Here is a 21177-nt window from a genome sequence, read left to right as displayed (position 1 = left end):
AAAAACAAATGGAAGAGAATCAACAGAATTTGAAAAAATCGGAATTATTTTAATAAAACAATAAAAACGTAAAGAACACGAGAAACATGGAAAATTAGAAAAAAAAATGTAAAAAAAGAAGACTAAGAAACTAAATAGTTTAATGCAATACAAAAATCCTTAGAAAAATTTCAGAAATCGTTAAGAATTGGAAAAGGTCCTAAAAACTATACGGAACACAAGAAACCAGGAAATCTTAAAATGTCTGAAAGTCCTTTTTAAATAATATCTTTGATTTGATTAAGCTCTTAAAAATTCGATAGAATACAGAAAAATTAATGTCTGAACTGTAATGTCCAGCCGGGTAATTTTTTACGTCAACACTAATTATTTTTCTACATGCTGCGTAAAAAAATCAATTTGTGAATTTCTACAATTATTAACAAAGCTCCAATGAAGAATATCTTTAAAAAGAGAACTCAAAAAAAAGCCCAGATGTCCAAGTAAATGCCACGAATGCACTGAACAACCCCCCTAATTAACCCACCTTTAATCGAATCATGTCCTTTTCTGCTCACCACGAAATGCATGCACTTTATCTTTGCAAATTCCTCACAAGTAGTGACCCAAAGGCCCTTTCCGCTTTGGGGTAATTTTCAAATCGATGACAGATGATCGTACAAATTGATATAACTGCAATTTAGCGATCGTCTTTATCGCGCGCACAGCTGCAAAATCCTCACACGAAAGGAGCATGAGTGGTTGTAAAAATGAGATTTCACGAACTCACTTTCGGGGCTTGAAAATTAATTCTTTTGTGTAACATTGTAAAATTTTTTGGGCGATTAGGTGATCAAATTACATTTAAAACCATCTGTTGGGGGTTTAGCTTCCAGAATTTTTCTTTTTTTTTGTGAGTTTGGATCGAAAGCAGCCGTAAAAGGGTCTTTGCATTAATTTTGTGCCCAGCAAAAATAGAGGCGTCTCTCTCTCAGCAGGAGCATGCAAGGAAGCGGGTCATTTAAATGTTCCTGCCACTCACAGTTTTTCACCTTTTTTTCTCAGATTTTCTTCATGCATTTTTGGGGTAAATTTGTGTGGCTATTTAGGGGCATAAAGGAAAAAAATTGAGGAAATTTTTGAAGGTAAATTAATCAATTTAAGGACTTACTTGCTCTCCGTTAAAAATATATCCTTCGCCGTTTATCAGAAGTGGTGATCTCCTTTGCAATCCGACTCAATGCCAAATTTTTCAATCAATTTTTTATCATTTAAAAAAAATCTGAAAAGCAAAGAAAATAAATATTTTGTCAAAATATATTTTTAAAAATACATCCTACAGACATTAACTTGTTTTCTCCATTGATAAAGCATTTTCTTTTGTGATAATATTGCTAAACGATCAAATAAATATACAAAAAGGAGTTAATTAAATGTTTTCATTAATTGGAAAAGGAGGATTTTTTTTTGGCAAATAACTACAAATTAAAATTTCAAGAAAATTGCCGCCGTGAAATAAATCAAAATTAATCATTTTGCACACTGTGGAATTATCTTTTAATTGAATAAATCGTCGGACAATCCCCTGACCGAATGTTTTTTCTTGCCTTCTTGCCTCTGCTGGACACCCGCATCCCCTCTTCTGCTGAAACATTTATGATGGGATGTTGAGGCAATGAATGTACATATTGGAAAAAAAGGCCAGCCAGCCACTCTTCTGCCTACCACCTGTCGTTTTTTGTGCCCTCTTGCACTCTTCACATCACCCATAAAGGAGCCCACTCGAGGGTTAACAGTACAACAAAAAAACCCACGCATACAGACTCATTTATCTCATCTACCTGAACTTGACCCTCGTTTGGGAATCATCATGTGAAAACCCTCCCCCTTCGTCTTCTAATATCGACTGATTTTTTTTCTTTGGCCTTTCACGCCATCCTTTCACATCCGTCTACCGCGTGGCTCTGCATCCCAGAGAGCCTTTACTCTTTGTTACAACCATTCTTCTTCTGCCCCCGCAAACGAGCCCAAAATATTGATAGAAATATAAATAGCTAAAAGACAGCCGAAGAACATAAATTATATTAATTCTGCTTTCTTTTTAACTACTTTTTGTGGCTTTTTTTTTGACTAATTTCTTCGTATTAGCGGGATTTATTATCTTTTGTGAACATTTAAAAAGTTTTGTTTTAATGTTTATTGTTTTTACAATAAGAATATTGGAGTGGGTAGAAATATTGAGGGGGGGGGGGGGCATTTATCTGGCATTTATTTAACAAATATTTTAATTTTCTGTTCAATAATTATTCTTAGTATATAAGAAAAATCGGAAGCTTTGCCAATTGTATCGGAATTATCCGAATAATTGACAAATATTCAGGAATAATTCAAAAATTAACAAATATTCTGGAAAGATCCGAAAAATTGAAAAATATTCAGGAATAATTCAAATAATTGACAAATATTCGGAAAATTACAAATATTCACGAAAGTTCCGAATAATTGACAAATATTCAGGAATAATCCGAAAATTAACAAAATATTCTGGAAAGATCCGAAAAATTGAAAAATATTCAGGAATAATTCAAATAATTGACAAATATTCTGAAAATTACAAATATTCACGAAAGTTCCGAATAATTGACAAATATTCAGGAATAAACCGAAAATTAACAAAATATTCTGGAAAGATCCGAAAAATTGAAAAATATTCAGGAATAATTCAAATAATTGACAAATATTCGGAAAATTACAAATATTCACGAAAGTTCCGAATAATTGACAAATATTCAGGAATAATCCGAAAATTAACAAAATATTCTGGAAAGATCCGAAAAATTGAAAAATATTCAGGAATAATTCAAATAATTAACAAATATTCGGAAAATTACAAATATTCACGAAAGTTCCGAATAATTGACAAATATTCAGGAATAAACCGAAAATTAACAAAATATTCTGGAAAGATCCGAAAAATTGAAAAATATTCAGGAATAATTCAAATAATTGACAAATATTCGGAAAATTACAAATATTCACGAAAGTTCCGAATAATTGACAAATATTCAGGAATAATCCGAAAATTAACAAAATATTCTGGAAAGATCCGAAAAATTGAAAAATATTCAGGAATAATTCAAATAATTGACAAATATTCGGAAAATTAACAAATAATCAGGATATTTCAAATATTTGACAAATATTCAGGAAAGATCCGTATAATTAATAAATATTCAGGAATAATCCAAAAATCAACAAATATTCTGGAAAGTTCCGAATCATTAAAAAATATTCAGGAATAACTCGAAAACTGTCGATATGATTTATATTTCGGAGTAGTCGGAAAAATTGTCAATTATCACTCATGAGCTTAATTATCGATTTGATTATTCCAAAAAATTACTCCTTTTTTATATTCCGAATATTTTCGTAAAATATTCAAGGATAATCCGAATAAAAATCAACTATTGCTGATTATTCAGAATAGTTCCTTAAAAATTCCAAATGTTTAAACACTTTCTCATTCACAGATAAATACCCCCTGATAGGTGATACTATCACCATGATTTTCTTTATGCGCTTTGTTCAGAATTTGGAAGTTAAACTTGTATTGATTTAACTCAAAGAGAATCTATTCATGTTCTTCTTTTTTTTTATTCTTGAAAATTTTAATAAGTCCTCAATCTGTGAGAGGTTAAACACAAAATTACCAAATCCATTTCATGGTGTAATTTATTCAATTTCTTTTCTTTCAAATTTTCTGTCAAAAACTAATCACGATCACTTTTTTTTTCAAGGATCACCTGAGGCTGTATTCTCTCAGAGTGAAAAACTCTCGTGATAAACTCCCAAAGGCTTTTTGCAGGAAAAAGTGAGGAAAACTTCACGTGAGCATGATCCGCATGATCCCTTAAGATTTTCTCGGTATTCACGTTTATTTTAAAGAGCTAAAGCCTTCGGGAGTTTCTCACGGGAGTTTTTCACTCTTAGAGAATTCATGCCCTGGGAACTGGGATGAAACTTTTTGTTGTATTTTCGTTATTGAAATTTTCACGTCGGCAATTGGAGGGAGATGGTGGAAAGTAGGAAATGAAGAAAAGGGGGTTATACCGGCTCAGACAGTCACACCAAGTGGGGGCTTCGGTCCTAATAAATCCGACAGTTTCTGCTGATATGTCGCCAACATATTCTGATCAGTTACACCGCGATTCTTGCAAATAAGCTGCAGTGCATTCAAGTATTGCATCTCCGTGAACTGAGCTCCCTTCTCCACGATCTGACTCAGGATTTCCTGAAAGTAGAGAAAAAGGAATTTTGTTAAGAAAATTCTCCTTTCGAGAGGAAAAAAAATAAGAAAGAACTTACTTCTGGCTTCATGTAGAGCATCTCGTAGAAATTCCTCGCATGATCAAGAGCCACCTCTCGTGTTGCCGTGATACTGCTGAGGGTTTGCTGTAGTGCCTGAGCATTGCGACACATCCGCTGAACGCTAACTTGATCAATGGATTCCATCGAATTGGACGCCATGATGAGTATTCGTGCCGCAAGATGGGCTAATCCTTCAAAAATATATTTAACCTTCCTTGGATGGAGGGTTGAACTGAATGCCTCATCCATATCCGAGAGAACTTTCGTGAGTTTCAGCACCTTTGAGTCAGGTTCGAGGTTATCGCCCTTGTGAAGGTCCCCCTTGGTTCGATCTGATGGGTATGAGCGCAAATAGTGGAAGCACTGAACGCGTACCTCAAGATGCAGCACCAGTAGGCACGTATTGGCCAATTCATCGAATTCCAGCGCTAAATTCGTTAGCACCTTAATCGTGCCATCTTGCACGACAACCGGAGCAATTAGCTCATTCGACACCACCCCATTGACAATTGGTTTCCGCAAATTGCTGGCAAACTCAGAAATTCTATTTGAAAACCACTCCATACTCTGTTGCATGATGGCCAACTCCTTGAGCACCCCAACATCGGAGAGAATTTCAAATTGCGATATTCCCCCTTCGCACAGATTACTCGTCAACATTTCCGCTTCACGAATATTCCGTTGTTGCACCTGCACCATACTCTCCTCCTCGGACATTTCATACGCATTCCCCGCAAGCTTCCCAAATTGCTGCCTCCGCATGTGGGACATCTTGAGATCCGTCCAATTGGGCAGTGTCTTCAGGAAGCGACTAATGTCATCATCCTTCAACCATGCCACACTGTAGATACGTTTATCCTCCGTTTCGGGTTGCACAATCCCCCTATAGGCAGCCTGGCACGTTTCACGATATGTCTTCAGGAGGGCACAAATCATCTTTAGAAGGTCCTCAGAGTAATTCGGTAGATCCTGAATTAAATTACTCGTCTCCCGTATTCGACTCTCAACAAGCACCGTACTCTGCAGCAATGGCCTATTGAGTCCCAATCTCTTCACCTCATCCGGCCCCACAATTGCCTTCCACGCATCCTGTGTCTTTGACAAACTCTCAATGGTCATCTGCAGGGATCTATTGTGTCCCCTCGCGAGGAATGTCTCCTTCACATGTTGCGCCAGGAACACGTGCAAACTACACCGCTGCCCCGTCTTCCCAATGTTCTCAATCTCAAACACATAATTCATAATTGGCAGATAAATTGTCCGAATAAGTGACAAATCAGGCTTGCACACGAGCACACGTTCCCTCTTCTTCTTATCCGTACTCGTGTGCGTGGGATCAAACACAGTCGCCTCATCGTACGACATATCAGACAAATTTCGTCGATGCTCCTTCGCCTCATTCCCCTCACTAACAGTATGGGAGGATTTATCAAACTTAAACAGGGTCTTCTTGTGCGGTAACTTCCGTCGACTGAAGTACGTATTGAGATTTGTCGATTGCTCGAGGAATGTTGATCGTGGTTGCTCATCATTAGCCGGATTATCGATATTCAGATAGTCCACGAGAACATTTTGGAGCTAAAAAGGGAAATTAATGATTTTTTTTATTAACCTAATCACGGCATGAGAATACTCGACAATTTTTTTACGCGATGTGTAAATAATTACCCGACTGGCAAATACGATTCTAATAAATTAATTTAACAGGGATGTAGTTAAATAACGAATTCACGACATGTACAATACTGAAGATTTTTTTACGCGATGTGTAATTAAATACCCGGCCGACAAGTAGTCCTTAATAAAGTATGGTTTTGTCCAATATTTACACGGATTTCTAACCTAAGATATTCACATAAATTCCAGGCCATGTACGCGTATCAATTTTTGTATGGAATTCTTTGGTACGAAATGAAGTTGGACTGCGCTTTTTTAATGACAGTATCAATCTCAAATCCGTTTGTACCATTAAATTCTACAACTAATAACCTACAAAATGATAGATTCTCAGCGTGCAATCAGTATTCTAAATGTCAAAAAATTAAAATTTTATTACCAAAGGCGAAAAATTCCCATACAAAAAGTGAGCCATTTTTGCTCTTCAACTACAAAACAAAGTAGACCGTGTACAGGGTCTGATAAATTCAGTACAATTTTGATTTTCTGTCTCATTCATCCCCATTGAGTATAATAGTAAATATATTTAACAGGGACGTAGTCAGATAACGAATTCACTACTTTGGAATTTTTTACGCGATGTGTAATTAATTACCCGGGCGACAAGTACGTTCCTAAAAAATTAGCTGACATGGACCTAACATGGAAAAGCAATCAAATTCATTTTTTTCTATTGAAAGAAATGCTAAAATCGATTAACCCTTTTGCGTTACTTTGAGTCATAGTCAAAAGTCCAACATTCTTTTTTTTCCTGAATTTTAATGAATTAAATTATTTTTCTATCTAAATTAGAAATTAATTTAATTTACGATCTCTAAAAGCAAAGCTAAAAGCTTAATTTAGTCAAAATAGGTTAATAAATTAATTTAACAGGAATGTAGTTAAAACCAAATTCTTTTTTTTTTGATACGTTGATGCAAAAGTGAAAATTCTACTTTACTGAATTTTAGTTACCTAATTAAATTGTTTTTCCAAGTTAGAAAAGAATTTAATTTCAGGCCAAAAGAGACGTTTTTAACTGCGAATGCCCTCAAAATGTAACCAGAAAGGGTAAAAAACAGTGACTTTGAAGTTTTACTTTCTAAAGTTTGACTATTTTTATCGAATTATCAATTTTTAGTAATTTTATTTTGCAAAATTCGTATGTTTGGCGTTTGTTTTCTAAAGTTTGACGTTAATTTCTTACGTTTGGCCTTTTTTTAGAGGTTTAAAGATTTATTCCAAAGCTTGACGATTATTGTAACATTTGACATTTAGTTTTCCGTTTGACGTTTATTTTATCGTTTAATGTTTCTAATATTTGACATTTATCGTAATGTTTAGGTAAAGTTTTTTATTGTAAAAATTAGAATTTATTTGATTTATTTGAATTCCAAGATTCATCGTTTATTATATTTTTGACATCTCTTCTAATTATTGACGTTTAGTCCTAACATTTGACGTGTATTCTAACAATTGACGTTTATTAAAACAGTTTACGTTTTTCCCAAAGTTTAAAGTTTTCTCTTCATTTTCTTTTTATGTTTGTTTTGTTGGACATTATTCCGACATCCACACAACACGGACGTTTACTCTAACTTTTGACATTTTCTTCAAACATTTGACGTTTATTTCAATGTTTGACATTTTCTTGGAACATTTGTCGTTTATTCCAATGTTTGACATTTTCTTGGAACATTTGTCGTTTATTCCAATGTTTGACATTTTCTTGGAACATTTGTCGTTTATTCCAATGTTTGACATTTTCTTGGAACATTTGACGTTAATTCCAATGTTTGACATTTTCTTGGAACATTTGACGTTTAGTCCAATGTTTGACATTTTTTCTTAACATTTGATGTTTATTCCAAAATTCAACGAAAGACATTTTAAAATTTTCAATTCAATTTTGAAATTGGAAATGAATTTCTTTGATTTCTAAAGGAAATCTTGAACTTTTAATGAGGTTAAATATCCAAACATCCTTCTAGGCCCTCTAGATTACGCCTGAGCTCTTATATTTTGATTTTAAAGAATAAATAATTCAGGCTTAACTTTTAAACATGATTTTAACAAATAAAAATTCCTTTAAAAAAATCCTAAAAGCTTCTGTTTAAGCTCTATTTAGCTGAAATAAGTTATTTAGGTTCAAATTTCTAGCCCAATTTTCTTTAAAAATTCAAACAATTGTATTAGCTAAACGGCTTAATTGATTTTCAAGTTAAAATTCTCATTAAAAAGGTTTAAAGTAAAAAGTAAAATCTCAAATCATTACTCACCACAATCTGTGCTTGTGCCCAATAGTCCACAATGTCGTAATTCTTCGCACTGAGCTTGTACCTCTGAATGATGTGGGTGTAGTTCTTGAGGAGGAGCGAATGGGTTTCAGCGACAATTTTAAATTGCTTAAACAGCAAATCCAGCAACTCAATAAGCGGATGCGGTGGCGCCGGTTGTCCCTCGGGGGTTGGAAGCGGTGGCCCCAATGCCACAATATGCTGCGTTGTTCGCGTAACAATGAGCCCCAATTCACTCTGCATTTGTACTTGTATTGTCTCCAGCGATTGAGGCACTTTATTCAGTAGTGCAAAGCACTCCGTAATGATACCGATGTAGTACGTGGAATTGAGTTCGGCATCCACCATTTCGCCATCCTCGAGAATTTCCGTCTTGTCCACATCAAATGCCCCACCCTGTTGCATTTCAAACAATGCCCGGCGCACCTTTGAATTGGACTCCGCCCGCTCAGCGGATTTTCTCAGGGGGTTGCGCTGAAATGGGGACGCTGCATACGTGCTACTACGTCCGGAACCTTGACGTTGGAAGCCCAAGAGGAATTCCTGCGTATTGACGTGGTAGAGATATTTTGCGAGCTCCTCGAGGAGCTTTGCGTAGAGTTGATTTTTGCGCATCTCAAGATCATGACGGAGATCATTGAGACCCTCAACTTCCCGCAGAGCTCCCTCACCGAGCTCAATGGCCGACGTGAGGGCTTTTGTGGCGTGCAAATATTGACGCTTTGTCGTGTAGGCTGTTACAATTGACGGGACCTTCCGGAGTTCATTACTGGAACGAAAAAAAAAAGGATTTTTTCTTAAGATTTTGTGACTTTTCTCGTGAATTTGGGATCTTACATTTGATCAAACATCTCCAGCACGTACTTCTGCTGCACCGCATCCGTCCAGAGCTTCTTCAACTCCTCCCGGCGACATCGCAGCAGCTGCTTGCAAGCATGCAGATTCTCCTTGACCGTGTGGATTTTTTCACGTGACATCGTGACATGCGTGGAAACCTTCCCGAAGAGTTGCATAACCTAAAATGACCCAAATAATCGCATCAATGTGCATCCAAATCACTGCAAATCCACAAAGTATTACCTTCGTGAGATCTCCATCGTGCTTCGAGACGAGTTCATTGAGTAGTTGATCGCTCTTCTTGAATTCCTTCTCAATCTTCAGCTTTTCCTTCTGGCGCTGTTCATTTGTTTCACTGGCATCGAGGGTCTTGATCACAGATACCAACAGGCCACAGCCAGTCTGAAAAAAAAGGGAAGAAGTCAAGTCAGGTGGGAGATTTTCTTATCCGGGAGCTCAGAAATACGCCCACATTGCTCAAAAAAAATGCATTTTCCCCTCAAAATCTTTATTTTAATGCAACCCAGGATGACTTAGAAAACCCCTAAAGGATCTAAAGCTTAAAATTCTGGCCAGGAGAGATGAATTCCGGAGGAAAATAGCGATAAAAACCGCTCACCGTTTCCTTTGAGTATTTCTCACGACGTTTGGGCTTTATTGGGGGCGGCGAAGATGCCATTTTCACGCACTTCCAGACCACAATTCTCGGTAATCTTCACTTCCCACCGGTAGCCCGTGGATTTAACTTCCCACAGGAGGCGGGAGGATTGCTGTTTATTGTATAAATTAGCAGGAAAATTCAGTATTTTCTTCCAACAAATAAGAATTTTCTTCGTGTCCACAATTTTTGACAGCTACACTGATAAAAATAAATTGATTTATGGGGTAAAATTTTCGAGACATTTCTGGTAATTTCTAGAAACTTTTTTTATATTCCTGCATTTGACACTAAATCTGGCATAAAAATGCATAAAGTCCTTTTTATTTTCATTAAAAAACATTTTCCTGCATTTGACATCTGGTATAAAAATGCATAAAGTCCTTTTTAGCGTTTTCACTCGGCTTCCGCTCGGCTCTCGCTCGGCTCTCGTTCGGCTCTGGCACAGAGTGTGCTCAATTTTTGTTGGATTTTATTTCTATTTTTATGTTGTCCTGGTAGTATAACTGCAAATGGCCGATAAAATCGTAGTCGGCTAGGATTTTTTCCATTTTTTTGGCAAAAATCCTAGCCGACTACGATTTTGTCAGCCATTTGCACTTATACTAACAGGACAGCATAAAAATAGAAATAAAATCCAACAAAAATTGAGTACACTCTGTGCCAGAGCCGAACGAGAGCCGAACGAGAGCCGAGCGAGAGCCGAGCGGAAGCCGAGAGAAAACGCTAAAAAGGACTTTATGCATTTTTATACCAGATGTCAAATGCAGGAAAATGTGATGAAAATAAAAAGGACTTTATGCATTTTTATGCCAGATTTAGTGTCAAATGCAGGAAAATGACTCAGAACAGACGGCCGTGACTTTTGGTTGACGTCTTCGCGATGCAACTTTTTGGATGTGACTTTTTCGAGGAAACTTTTTTTATTTGTACTTTTTGTTCAAAAAAAAATCCTCGAAAAAGTCACACCCAAAAAAGTTGCATAAAAAAAGTCACATCCAAAAAGTTGCATCGCGAAGACGTCAACCAAAAGTCACGGCCGTCTGTTCTGAGCCATTTCTGGTAATTTCTAGAATACGTCTTCTAGAACTCTTCAAACGAGTTTATAAAAGAACTTTAGCAAGGTTAAGTTTTGGGAAAGTGGATCTTGAGATAAGTGAAATTCAAGAAAAGTTAATTTGAGTGAAAAATCAGAAATTAAAAAAAAAATTTTTTTCTTAGGTAATATTTTACCATTTTACCATTAACGAGATGGCATGAAATACTAAAATTTGAACTTAACGAACTTTTTTTCTGTATTTCGACAAAATTCGTGATTTCCGTGTTTTTTCCTAAATTTGTGGGCATAAAACGCATTTTTTGGGCTCCTGGGGCACTTACGGGTGCTCCGGGAGCCTCGGGGAGCTCCTGCGTGCGGAATTTGGGGTCCGCGGAAATTTTGACGGTTGGGTTACAAATTTGAAAATTTTGACGGTTGGGGATTTTACACGCACTTTTTTTTCTGGAAATGCATTTTCGCGAACTTTTCAAACCAATGATGCCATTCGACGCGGCGTCGCTTCCTGATTGCAAAAACTTACTTCCGGCCGGAAAATTCGGCGGAAAACGCGAGAAAACTGTAAAAAACTGAAAGTGTGAGGGAGACGGATAGCGGTAAAATGCATCCATCTCATTTATTATAGAGATGGACCGAAGTTAGCAGCAAGTCAAATTGCAAAAACTGTGGAGGAGGTTGTCAAAAGGCAACAAAGTTCAAGAAGAAGAAGAAGACTTGATTTGTGTGGAAAAAATTTTCTGCGTATTTTCTTTTAATTTTCTCGTGGAAAAATTCGTGAAAACTGAATTATTTTTCACAAAAGTGTTGCAGGAAATTGCAAAAAAGCGATAAAATGCTCGCGGTGGGTGATACACAAGCGGGAATTCCGGCATTTCTCGTGAAACTCTGGCGCCTGGTTGAGGATCCCACGACAAATCAATTGATTTCATGGAGACCGGTATGTAAATGGCTAAAAATAGCCCCAAATGTCCTTCCTGCTGCCCCAGTGGGGGCTGCAAATCAACCCCTGGGATGTATTGCACAATTTCCCACGAATATTTCATCATTTTTCCTCCGGACAGTATGCTTTTTTTGACGTCCATTCAAGGTTTTTTCCGTCGTTTCACTTTTCCCTGCCCATCTGCCCCCGTTTTGCCCCCTTGTGCTAGGGATTACACGGTGGGCGTTGTGATTCACCTGCCTTGTGGGCATTGTGGATGACAAATAAATCTCCAGCTGCATGTTTACCTGAGACTATCCATAAAAGGGAAGATTTTTTTCTCAAGCAGGCAAAGAGAAATCTGTCAGGAAATTCCTAACCTAAAAATTTTCTTCATGTCACAGCTCATTAACTTTCTGTAGTCATCTGACCCCTTTTTCTGCCCGAAGACATCCGGAAATCATTAATGGAAGACATGAAAAAGAAATCTTTAAATTTTCCTTGAAATCCTTCAGGAATTGTTCATGTCATTGCTCTAAAAATTTGATAAATTCTTTCCGGAAAGGCTGCCTGGTCAGGTTCTTATCTCACAATTTGTGGTTTCTGTGGTGAAGCAAAGGCTGGGAAAAACTCATTCTTAACTCAATAAAATCTTTTAAAGGCTCATAAACAGATAGATAAAAACTAAAGAGAGATTAAGCAAAGAAAAACGTTAAAAATCTTTTATTTTATTTTCTGCAGGATGGCCTGAGTTTCGTGATAAAGAATCAATCAAAATTCTCAAGTGAACTCCTACCACTTAACTACAAGCACAACAACATGGCTAGTTTCATACGACAACTCAATATGTGTAAGTTTTATCGATGCCACCACCCCCATCCATGCATAGAAAACAATTTAACTAATAAATAAATAAAAATCAACCCTTCCAGATGGTTTTCACAAAGTCGCCTCCATTGAGAATGGGGGGCTACGCTTCAATAAGGACGAAATGGAATTTTCCCATCCGGACTTTCGTCGTGGCGAATATCAATTGCTGAACAACATCAAGAGGAAGATTGCAACAGCAAAGGCAACTGCAGTGGATACAAAGAAACCCACGTCTGATTCACTAAATCGTGTCTTTTCGGAAGTTAAGGCCATTCGCGGGAAGCAGGATTCCCTCGATTCGCGTTTCTCGACGATGAAGCAGGAAAATGAGGCGCTGTGGCGGGAATTGGTTGTTCTGCGACAGAGACACAATAAACAGCAACAGATTGTCAACAAGGTAATATTTTTTTTATTAATTGCCTATTTAAATTTTAAGAATTTGTCTTTATTTGATGCAAAGTTGACGAGAATAACTCAGATTTTCCATAAAAAGTGAAATTTTAGAAAGTCTAAGTTTTTATTAGGAGCTAAAGAGAAATATTAAGCAAAAGGATGAAAATTTATGTAGTTGGATAAAATATTCAGTACTTGGATAAAAAATAGAGCGGATAGATAAGATATTCAGATATTTATAGATAAAAAGTATGCTGGATAAAATATTCAGCAATTGGATAATATGTTCAGCATTCGGATGTAACATTCACAGTTGAATAAAATATTTATCTCCTGGATAAAAAAAATAGAGCAGTTGGAAAAGATATTCGGCTATTTATAGATAAAAAATAGTCTCTGGATAAAGTATCTAGCAGTTGGATAATATATTCAGCCTTTGGATAATATATTCAGCTTTTGGATAAAATATTCATCAGTTGAATAAAATAAATAGCATTTGGATATAATATTCATCACTTGAATAAAAATAGAGCAGCTGGATAAGATATTCAGCTATTTATGGATAAAAAAGTATCTGGATAAAGTATTCAGCAATTAGAATAGAATAGAATAATGGTTTATTAATTTCCAATAATCAGTTGGCTAAAATATTCAGCAACCTAATGAAATTTTCAGATTGGATAAAATATTTATCAAATACTTAAAAATTAATTCAGTTGGATAAAAATTTGAAAACTGAATATAAAACAGCTAAATAAAAAATATTCATCAAGAAACAAATTACAATGATTGGATAATATATAAAGACACTGGATGAATTACTCAGAATTGGGACACAAAATTCATTTTTGGGGTAAAATGTTCAACAACTTTTTTTAGAAAAAAAATTAGGACTGACTGAAAATTAAACGTCAAAGAGTATTTAAATTAATCTGGATAATTAGCAAATTGTTAACTCTTGCTGATTAGATTTTTTAATACCATTTAAATACGAAATTAAAACGGATAATATAATATTATAATCTGGATAGAAAAATTAAATATTGAGATAAAATTCAGCTTCTGCTTAAATGCTTAATAGAATACAAAGGGATAAGTTTGTCTGCAGAATCAACATTATCTAAAAGATACAACCACATCGTTATCCCAAAAAATGCTGGATAAAATATTCTGTAAATTAATGAAATTAGAGCCTAAATAAAATATTCAGCAACAGGTTGAAAATACAGCATCTGGATAAAGCATCAAGCTCTTTATCCAGCTTTTGAATGTTTTATCCAAGTATAAAATTTTACCCCGACCATAAATTTTGATTCAAGTGGTAAATTTTAAAATTCAAAAACAGAATTTAAAAAAAAATCCCACACTAATTTTACTTTTTATTGACTAAAAAATTTTTTTTTTTACAAATAATTCTCCGTGGGGCGCTATTGGTGTCAAAACGCTACTTTTGGAGTTTTTTTCTCAAAAATTTCCTTATAAGTTAAATTACTTACAACGATTTCTTTCAAAATGAGACAGTTAGTTAGGTCAATCGGTTAACGCTCCAACTTAATTTATATTCAAAACCGAGTTAAACTGGTTCGAATCTCAGTTAGGCAGAAATTCTATTAAGATCTTTTTCCCAATTAATTTTTTGTTTAACAAATCTTTTATACCATTTTGTGGCTTTGCAGCTCATCCAATTCCTCGTGACACTTGTCCACCCAACGCGAACTGGATTGAAAAATATGAATGGCGTGAAGAGACGCTATCCGTTGATGATTAGTGATGAAGGTGGTGAGACAGAGAGTGCCCAAGAGAAATATGGGCCTGTAATTCAGGAATATTTCGATGAGGACAGCATTGATAAGTTTATTGATAATGCAGCAGCTGCTGAGGAGGCTATTGATGCCCCAGAGGAGATTGATGAAGATGATACGGTAGCAGCGGCGGCGGCGGCGGGAGATTTTGTAGCCAACACTGAGGATTTCCATGTTGACGTGAGTCGTGTAATTGAGGAGCGTGAGCAGGAGTCAGCAGCAACAGGAGCTACGTCCACAGCGAGTGAGGATAATCTCAAGCTTCTCCCGGTGCATGTTGCAAAGAAACCAAAGCTCTCACTCAATGCAGCCCTTCCGGATTTAACGACAAATCCCGTTGAGGTGGATTTGAGTCTCCTCAATACGCCCATTGTGGAATCCCCGAAGACGGATAAAACACTCACGTGGTATGGGAAACAGGATGATTTTATTGTTGACACCATTCCCGAGGATTTATTGGCGAATCCCTTTGAGGACGTCACAGCGGGTACATCGCAGACTAATCACCAATGGGCTGCTCCTGGAGAGAACAATCAGGGAAATAATCTTGCATTGGCGAAGATTAACATTAAGAATTCCTCTGTTGATACGGATATCTTCAATCTCAACACACCGTAAGTCATTTGAAAAATCTTCTCTTTTAGCTGTGTTTCTTTCAGACACAGCTTTTGTGTACCGAGCAAAATCGAAAGTCGTCAGATCGGGCTCAAACTTGGGATGAGCACGAATTAGGGTCCCCACATTCCAAAAAACGTATGCGCCAAAAAAATTTTTTTTCCGGCCGGCCGTCCGGCCTTAGTACAAACCTAAATTGCAAGAGAACGGTAATAGATAGAGACTTGCGGTAAACGGCAAAGTTTAAATATCGACTGGAAGACATCCGATTATGATGTCAAATACCCCCCACCGCCATTTTGAATAACCTCAAAATTTTGTTTTGCCTATATCTCAGTCCCTGTAATAGCCAAAAATCTGAAATTTTGATATGTTGTAGGGGCCATTAAGAGCTTTCCAACGATACCTCATTTTCGAAAATCGGTCAAGCCGTTTAGTCAATATGGCCGCCACAATTTTTCATAGAAAATCGACCATAACTCGAAAACGGCTTGACCGATTTTGATCAACCCGGGGTCAAATGAAATATCTCAACAAACCCTACAACTTTCTAGAACATCCGAAGTTTCAAAAGTGACCGCTAGGGGGTCAAAAATCAAAAACAAAATTTTCGATGAGTTTTCGATGAATATCTCGAAAACGCCATTATCGGTTTGCTTCATTTTTTGATATATTATAGCCTACTATAACATCTATTTATAAAAAAAATAAATTAAAAAAATTTATGTCGCCATTTTGAAAATATTGAGTTCCAACTTTGACATGTCATATCTCGGGTTCTACAAGTCCGATCTTGATCAACTCAAGCGCAAATGAAAGGTTTCGAGAAACCCTACAAATCTCTAGAACATTGCAACTTCGAGAAATGACCGCAAGAGGCGCTAAAGTCAAAAACAAAGTTTTCGAAAATTTCGAACTCGAATTTTTCGAAAAGGGCGACATAAATTTTTTTCATTTTTCGATATGTTATAGCTGACTTCAAGACCTTTCAAACAAAAAAAAATTATGAAAATCTATGGATCCGTTCTCGAGATATGGCCTTCCAAACATTTCTTAGGGTATGACTTTTCAACTTTTCCCGACTTTGCGCGTATTTAAATTAATTTGCGTTCTAGTTTGCTCTCACAAAATTGGTACACTGAAAGAAACACAGCTCTCGTAAGCTTGGTCAGCTTACCAGTACATTTTTTTTAAGCTCGATTCTGCTTTAGGATATATTGCAGGATTAAATTAAGGGGAGTTTGGGGTTTTTGTAAATTTGTGTCTTTCTTTCTCTTTCTCAATTTTATAAATCAACAATTAAAATCAACAAATTTCCCGAATGAAAATGAACGATTTTGTCGAATGTTGACAAAAACAGAACGAGTTTTCTTCACAGGGAACAGTTTGATTGTCATCTCGAGAATGTCCAGCAGGATCTTGATAGTTTGCAGGAGATGCTAAGTGGTGAAGGGTACGCGTTGGATGTGAATCCACTTGATGGGTTATTTGGGGACTCATCGGATTTACTTGGATTGGAAGCAGCAACAACAGCTGGCAGTAGCGATGGTAATTCCGGCTTTCCCGATGAAATCCTCGGAGATGATTAATGCACAATTTTTCTCTTTTTCTTTGACATGTTTTTCCGGAATGAAAATTTGGAATAAATAATCTTCCAATTTCTGCTTGATTTTTGACCTCCATCAACGTACAATAATGAAGCTGCAGACAAAGAAGTTCAACCAATTGGAGCAAAATAAAGGGAATGGAACGATGTGTGGTCACAGCAAGAAAAACAACAAATAAGCAGTTTAAAAAAAATATATTTTTAAAAAATAATAAACTTTTTCACGGCAAATGGACCTCAATTCTGTAAGTGATGACCAATTTCTTCTATTCCTTTATTTTCCAATTTACTTGATGGCACTAATTTGGCCAATTTGGCATTAAAGAAAAACTAATATTTAGGGATTTGTTAGTTATTTTATTTATACTTAAAAAGAAACATAATAATTTGTTTAAGAATTTTGAAATACTTTTTCATTAAAATTTAACACATCCAGGACGGCTTGACGCACATCGGCGTCCACTGACAGTTCTCAATTCTATACGCTGTAACAATTTGCCACTCTTTTTGCGTTTGACATTTACCCGGTAGGAAAACTTCTCCAACATTTTTTCAGCCAATTTTGATTGCTGACTCGTGAGGTGTTCATATATGATTAATAATTTTTTTTTATTAAATTTTTGAAATGATTTGGAATCAATTTGAAATGATTTGAGATTGATAGTGACAAGAAAATGGAATATCTAGAATATTCTATTCTATTAATCTTGATATTGACAATAGAACGAATAGAACATTCTTTTAGATACTACTAGTCAACCCGAGCCCCCAATCACGTGTGAGCAAACTCCATTTTAAACTATAAAATGGGGGCGTATATTAGTAGGGGGGATGAATAATACGGTACCCCGAAAAATTTTTAAAATAAAAAATTCCCGTTATCTGACCCTTCAGCAGGTAGAAAATAGAAAAAATCAATTTTTCTGTGGGGGCGCTATAAAGGGGGGAGGGGGCGGAATCCCATATAGCGCTTGCAACTCGTATTGACCCCCTCTACCCCCATACCAAATTTCATCAAGATCGGCCCAGCCGTTTAGGAGGAGTTCATGTGCCACAAACAGACAGACTTTTCAGCTTTATATATTAAGATTATCCTATAAAGAAAAAATATGAAAAATATCATGTCAGGAGAAATAAAATTTTCAAAAATTAAAAAAAAAACAAGAAATAAGTAGAAGGATATTTAGAATATTCTAGTTTTTTTAATTGCTCTGTCACAGAGAAGATTTTAGCTAAATACATGTATTATGAAGTTTTCAGAATTTTTAGAACAAAAAAATCAACCTGCTCGTTCACGTTATCATTACCATTTATTTTTAATATAAAATAATGTAAATGCTAGAAAATTCTCAAAATGGTTCAGAACGGATGGCGAAGCATTTTTTTTTTTGACATATCTGGCATATTTTCGCGTTTCAACATAACCTAATTTTTAATCTGGTGCCTGAAAAAAGTGAGAATTATGGAATAAATTAGCAAAGAAAAGCTTCCAGAAGTTTCCCTTTAGGCTATAAAATAATGTTCTAGCTGAAAATTTACATTTAAATTTAATTTTAAGTGTTTTGTATCGGAAAATCTTCATCGCTTAAAACTTTTGGTGAGTTAGGTTATATATTTTGCGAAAAGAAAATTTTCCTTTTATATAACCTCAATTTAATTTTTGTGGTAAAAAAAATGCTACATAATGTTTAATAGAATAAAGGAAACTCGTCTGAGAGATTTTCACTGAAATTATCCCATAAATCTGACTTTTTCCCACTTAAATATAAAAGTGCGGTTATGTTGGAATGAGAAAAAAATGCCAAATATGTCCAAAAAATTCTCTTCACCAATATCATACCATTTAAACTATTCCTCTGACTGTTCTGTGAGCTTGAATTTGATGTTCAACATACAACAGTTAGTGAAATCTTAAAGAAAGATTTTTGAAATTTAAATTGTATTTTAATTTGAATATTATTCTTTTTTTATTGTTTTGTTTTCGATTATTTTATATTAAAAGAATATTTGTGTTTCACTTAAGTGAGTATTCTCTCAAATAAATATTTTCTGATAACGTGCGAAGAACATAAGCACACTATGGTCCCACCGGGTAACATTTCTGGACGCCAGTGACTAATTGTTACATGTCGCGTAAAAAACCTTTGGGAAGTATTTTACCCGTCGTCAGTGTGTTAAATAAAATCTTGAATTTAATAATAAAAAACTATCAAATAGGATTATTTTTTTTAGTTAGTGGTTGATGTTAATATGTGTTTATATTTTTACAATGAAAAAATAATTAATTACACCGGAGGAAATAGATTAGTTTGTTTTCTTTTTTTTTTTTAATTTAATTTAAATATTAGAAAGATAAGAAAAAAATTGAGGTGCGATACATTTAATAGTTATGGCTGAAAATTAATGAGGAAAATGATTAATTTCCTCGAGTCATTGTGGCAAATTAAACCCAGTTTTACGGAAATTGTTTAGAGAGATTTTTTTCAAAATCAATATCGGACATGGAGGGTTGTTTATCTGAAAAATAATTTCACTGTTAGTGCGAATTTTTCTGAATTTTCGGAATATTTCTGAATATTTTGCAATGGATTTTTTTAATACTTCTCGGACCACTAAATTCCCATAAAAGTTTAAAATTTACACGCAAAAATGTTATTTTTCTACGCCGTAATAAATTATGACACGTTTGTCATTTGACAATTACCCGGCTGGCAAGTATTGAGTAACTTTTCAATGGATGAATTTTTTTACAATTGAAATGATCCGAAGAATTGGAGTAAAAAATGTCGTAAAAGATAAAAAAAAAGTGTTTCGTGGAACACGAGAAACTATAAATAATTCCACAGAACGTGTAAAATAAATGAAACTAAATGAACTACAAAGGAAAAACATACTAAAAAAAAAATTCTGTAAACCTTTAGAAATTCTTAACTTATTTTGCAGAACACAAGAAACCCAAAAAAGGCCAAAAAACGTTGAAAAACTCGAAATTAGTTCCGTAAATCAAAACTCTTTATGATAGAATGTTTAAAACTTAAAAAATATCCCTTAAAATGTAAAACAATTAAAAATATTGTTTCGTAATAAGAAAAAAATTACGCAAAACACACGAAACTTGATGAATCCGAAATTTAAAAAAACGAAACTTTGGTTAACTTTAACTGTTTTACGTGTTTCGAAACTCTTTAATTTTTAATCATTCGCTCGCTTTGTGTTAATTAGTTCTAGTTTTTAGATCCCACGAAACTAGTTTCGGATTATTTATGTTGAAAGGATATTTTTACATTATGTAGTTTCATTTCTCAAGTTCAGCGAAACTTGTTTCTGACTTTTTTACGCTGTACTTTTTTTTTACCGTTTTGCACTTATATTAACTATGGTTCACATGGTAAGCGTAATTTATTTCCATTTTTTAAAATCCCGGTTTTTTTCTAAGGTAGTGGAAACTTTTTACCCAAAGAAACTTTCCAGAGCTTTCGGCTCCGCTCGGAGCCTTCTTTAGAGGTCGATCGTGGGGAAAAAGGCTGATGCACGTTGGGAAAAACTACTTAGTAATTAATTTCGCATTAGCAATGGTCTAGCCGGGTAAACTTTTCGAGCGTAATAAAATATTTTTTACACTTGGCGTAATAAAATTAATTTTCGATTCTGCTAAACTTTTACGTCTAAACAAATACTGAGAAAAATATTTCAATGCCGAATAATCATTAATTGACTCCGAATAATTGCAAATTTATTCCGAATAATTCCAGAAAAACCGAATATTTGAATACTTTTTAGATAAACACCCCTTGAAAAATCTGTATATCCTTTTTATTGAAAGAAATTTTATAAAAATGATCAATAAGAGCATCAGAAAACTTTAGACCATCAAGAGTTTATCAGAAAAACAAAATCATTTAATTACGAAGGTTCCTCACAAAACAGACTTGAGGTAAATCACTTTTTTTCACTGAATTATGGAGGTAAATGGAACCAAAAAAAAAACAATTTGTAAAAACAAGAGCTTGAGAATCTCTGTGGAAGCAAAATCCTGGACATTTTCTGTAGCCAGCTTTTTTCTCTCTCTCTCTGTAAAAGGCAATAAAATGTATGTTTGAAGAGGAAAAAAAATGAAAGT

At 35.0% G+C, this 21177-nt stretch overlaps 3 protein-coding genes across 8 annotated transcripts in view; 2 read left to right on the top strand and 1 right to left on the bottom strand.

Annotated features, from left to right (window-relative positions):
* The window catches only part of LOC129795977 (prostaglandin reductase 1-like), a 211683-nt gene that overhangs the window by 181684 nt on the left and 8822 nt on the right, over positions 1-21177 (top strand). The gene's annotated exons all lie outside the window — the stretch shown is intronic.
* LOC129795964 (exocyst complex component 4) lies at positions 793-10002 on the bottom strand. 3 transcript variants are annotated; one of them, XR_008751168.1, is made up of 8 exons: positions 9757-9996; positions 9381-9539; positions 9138-9316; positions 8283-9069; positions 4345-5925; positions 4090-4270; positions 1151-1261; positions 793-1080 (listed from the first exon to the last, which is right to left on the bottom strand). XR_008751168.1 is itself a non-coding variant. In XM_055837552.1 (7 exons), exons 1-6 carry the CDS (start codon positions 9814-9816, stop codon positions 4094-4096), a joined length of 2943 nt encoding a protein of 980 aa, XP_055693527.1. In that variant the 5' UTR covers positions 9817-10002; the 3' UTR covers positions 3626-3797; positions 4090-4093. The 3 variants fall into 3 exon arrangements, 2 of the variants coding, with proteins under 2 accessions (XP_055693527.1, XP_055693526.1); XM_055837552.1 differs by lacking the exons at positions 793-1080; positions 1151-1261 and adding an exon at positions 3626-3797 and having other exon boundaries at positions 9757-10002; XM_055837551.1 differs by lacking the exons at positions 793-1080; positions 1151-1261 and having other exon boundaries at positions 3626-4270; positions 9757-10000.
* On the top strand, positions 11476-21170 carry LOC129795969 (heat shock factor protein). 4 transcript variants are annotated; one of them, XM_055837559.1, is made up of 6 exons: positions 11502-11789; positions 12513-12621; positions 12704-13038; positions 14711-15450; positions 16812-16999; positions 17153-21170. In XM_055837559.1, the coding sequence occupies exons 1-6, from the start codon at positions 11685-11687 to the stop codon at positions 17188-17190; spliced, it is 1515 nt and encodes a 504-aa protein (XP_055693534.1). In that variant the 5' UTR covers positions 11502-11684; the 3' UTR covers positions 17191-21170. The 4 variants fall into 4 exon arrangements, with proteins under 4 accessions (XP_055693535.1, XP_055693534.1, XP_055693536.1 ...); XM_055837561.1 differs by having other exon boundaries at positions 11504-11789; positions 16830-16999; XM_055837560.1 differs by lacking the exon at positions 17153-21170 and having other exon boundaries at positions 11476-11789; positions 16830-17113.

Source organism: Lutzomyia longipalpis, chromosome 4 (assembly GCF_024334085.1).
Source record: "Lutzomyia longipalpis isolate SR_M1_2022 chromosome 4, ASM2433408v1".
In the NCBI taxonomy this organism is placed as follows: domain Eukaryota; kingdom Metazoa; phylum Arthropoda; class Insecta; order Diptera; family Psychodidae; genus Lutzomyia; species Lutzomyia longipalpis.
Note: the sequence above shows the minus strand (reverse complement) of the source record. Positions and strands in the feature narration are given on the sequence as shown.

What these genes read in the sequence shown, in the direction of transcription:
- LOC129795964 (XM_055837552.1), bottom strand. Translation starts at nt 9,816, where the DNA reads ATGGCATCTTCGCCGCCCCCAATAAAGCCCAAACGTCGTGAGAAATAC. An exon ending in AGAAATACTCAAAGGAAACG is followed by an intron (nt 9,540 to 9,756) that starts GTGAGCGGTTTT and finishes CTTTTTTTTCAG; the next exon opens with ACTGGCTGTGGCCTGTTGGT. An exon ending in TGCTCTACATGAAGCCAGAA is followed by an intron (nt 4,271 to 4,344) that starts GTAAGTTCTTTC and finishes CTCTACTTTCAG; the next exon opens with GAAATCCTGAGTCAGATCGT.
- LOC129795969 (XM_055837558.1), top strand. Translation starts at nt 11,685, where the DNA reads ATGCTCGCGGTGGGTGATACACAAGCGGGAATTCCGGCATTTCTCGTG. An exon ending in AATTGATTTCATGGAGACCG is followed by an intron (nt 11,790 to 12,512) that starts GTATGTAAATGG and finishes TATTTTCTGCAG; the next exon opens with GATGGCCTGAGTTTCGTGAT. An exon ending in CATACGACAACTCAATATGT is followed by an intron (nt 12,622 to 12,703) that starts GTAAGTTTTATC and finishes CAACCCTTCCAG; the next exon opens with ATGGTTTTCACAAAGTCGCC.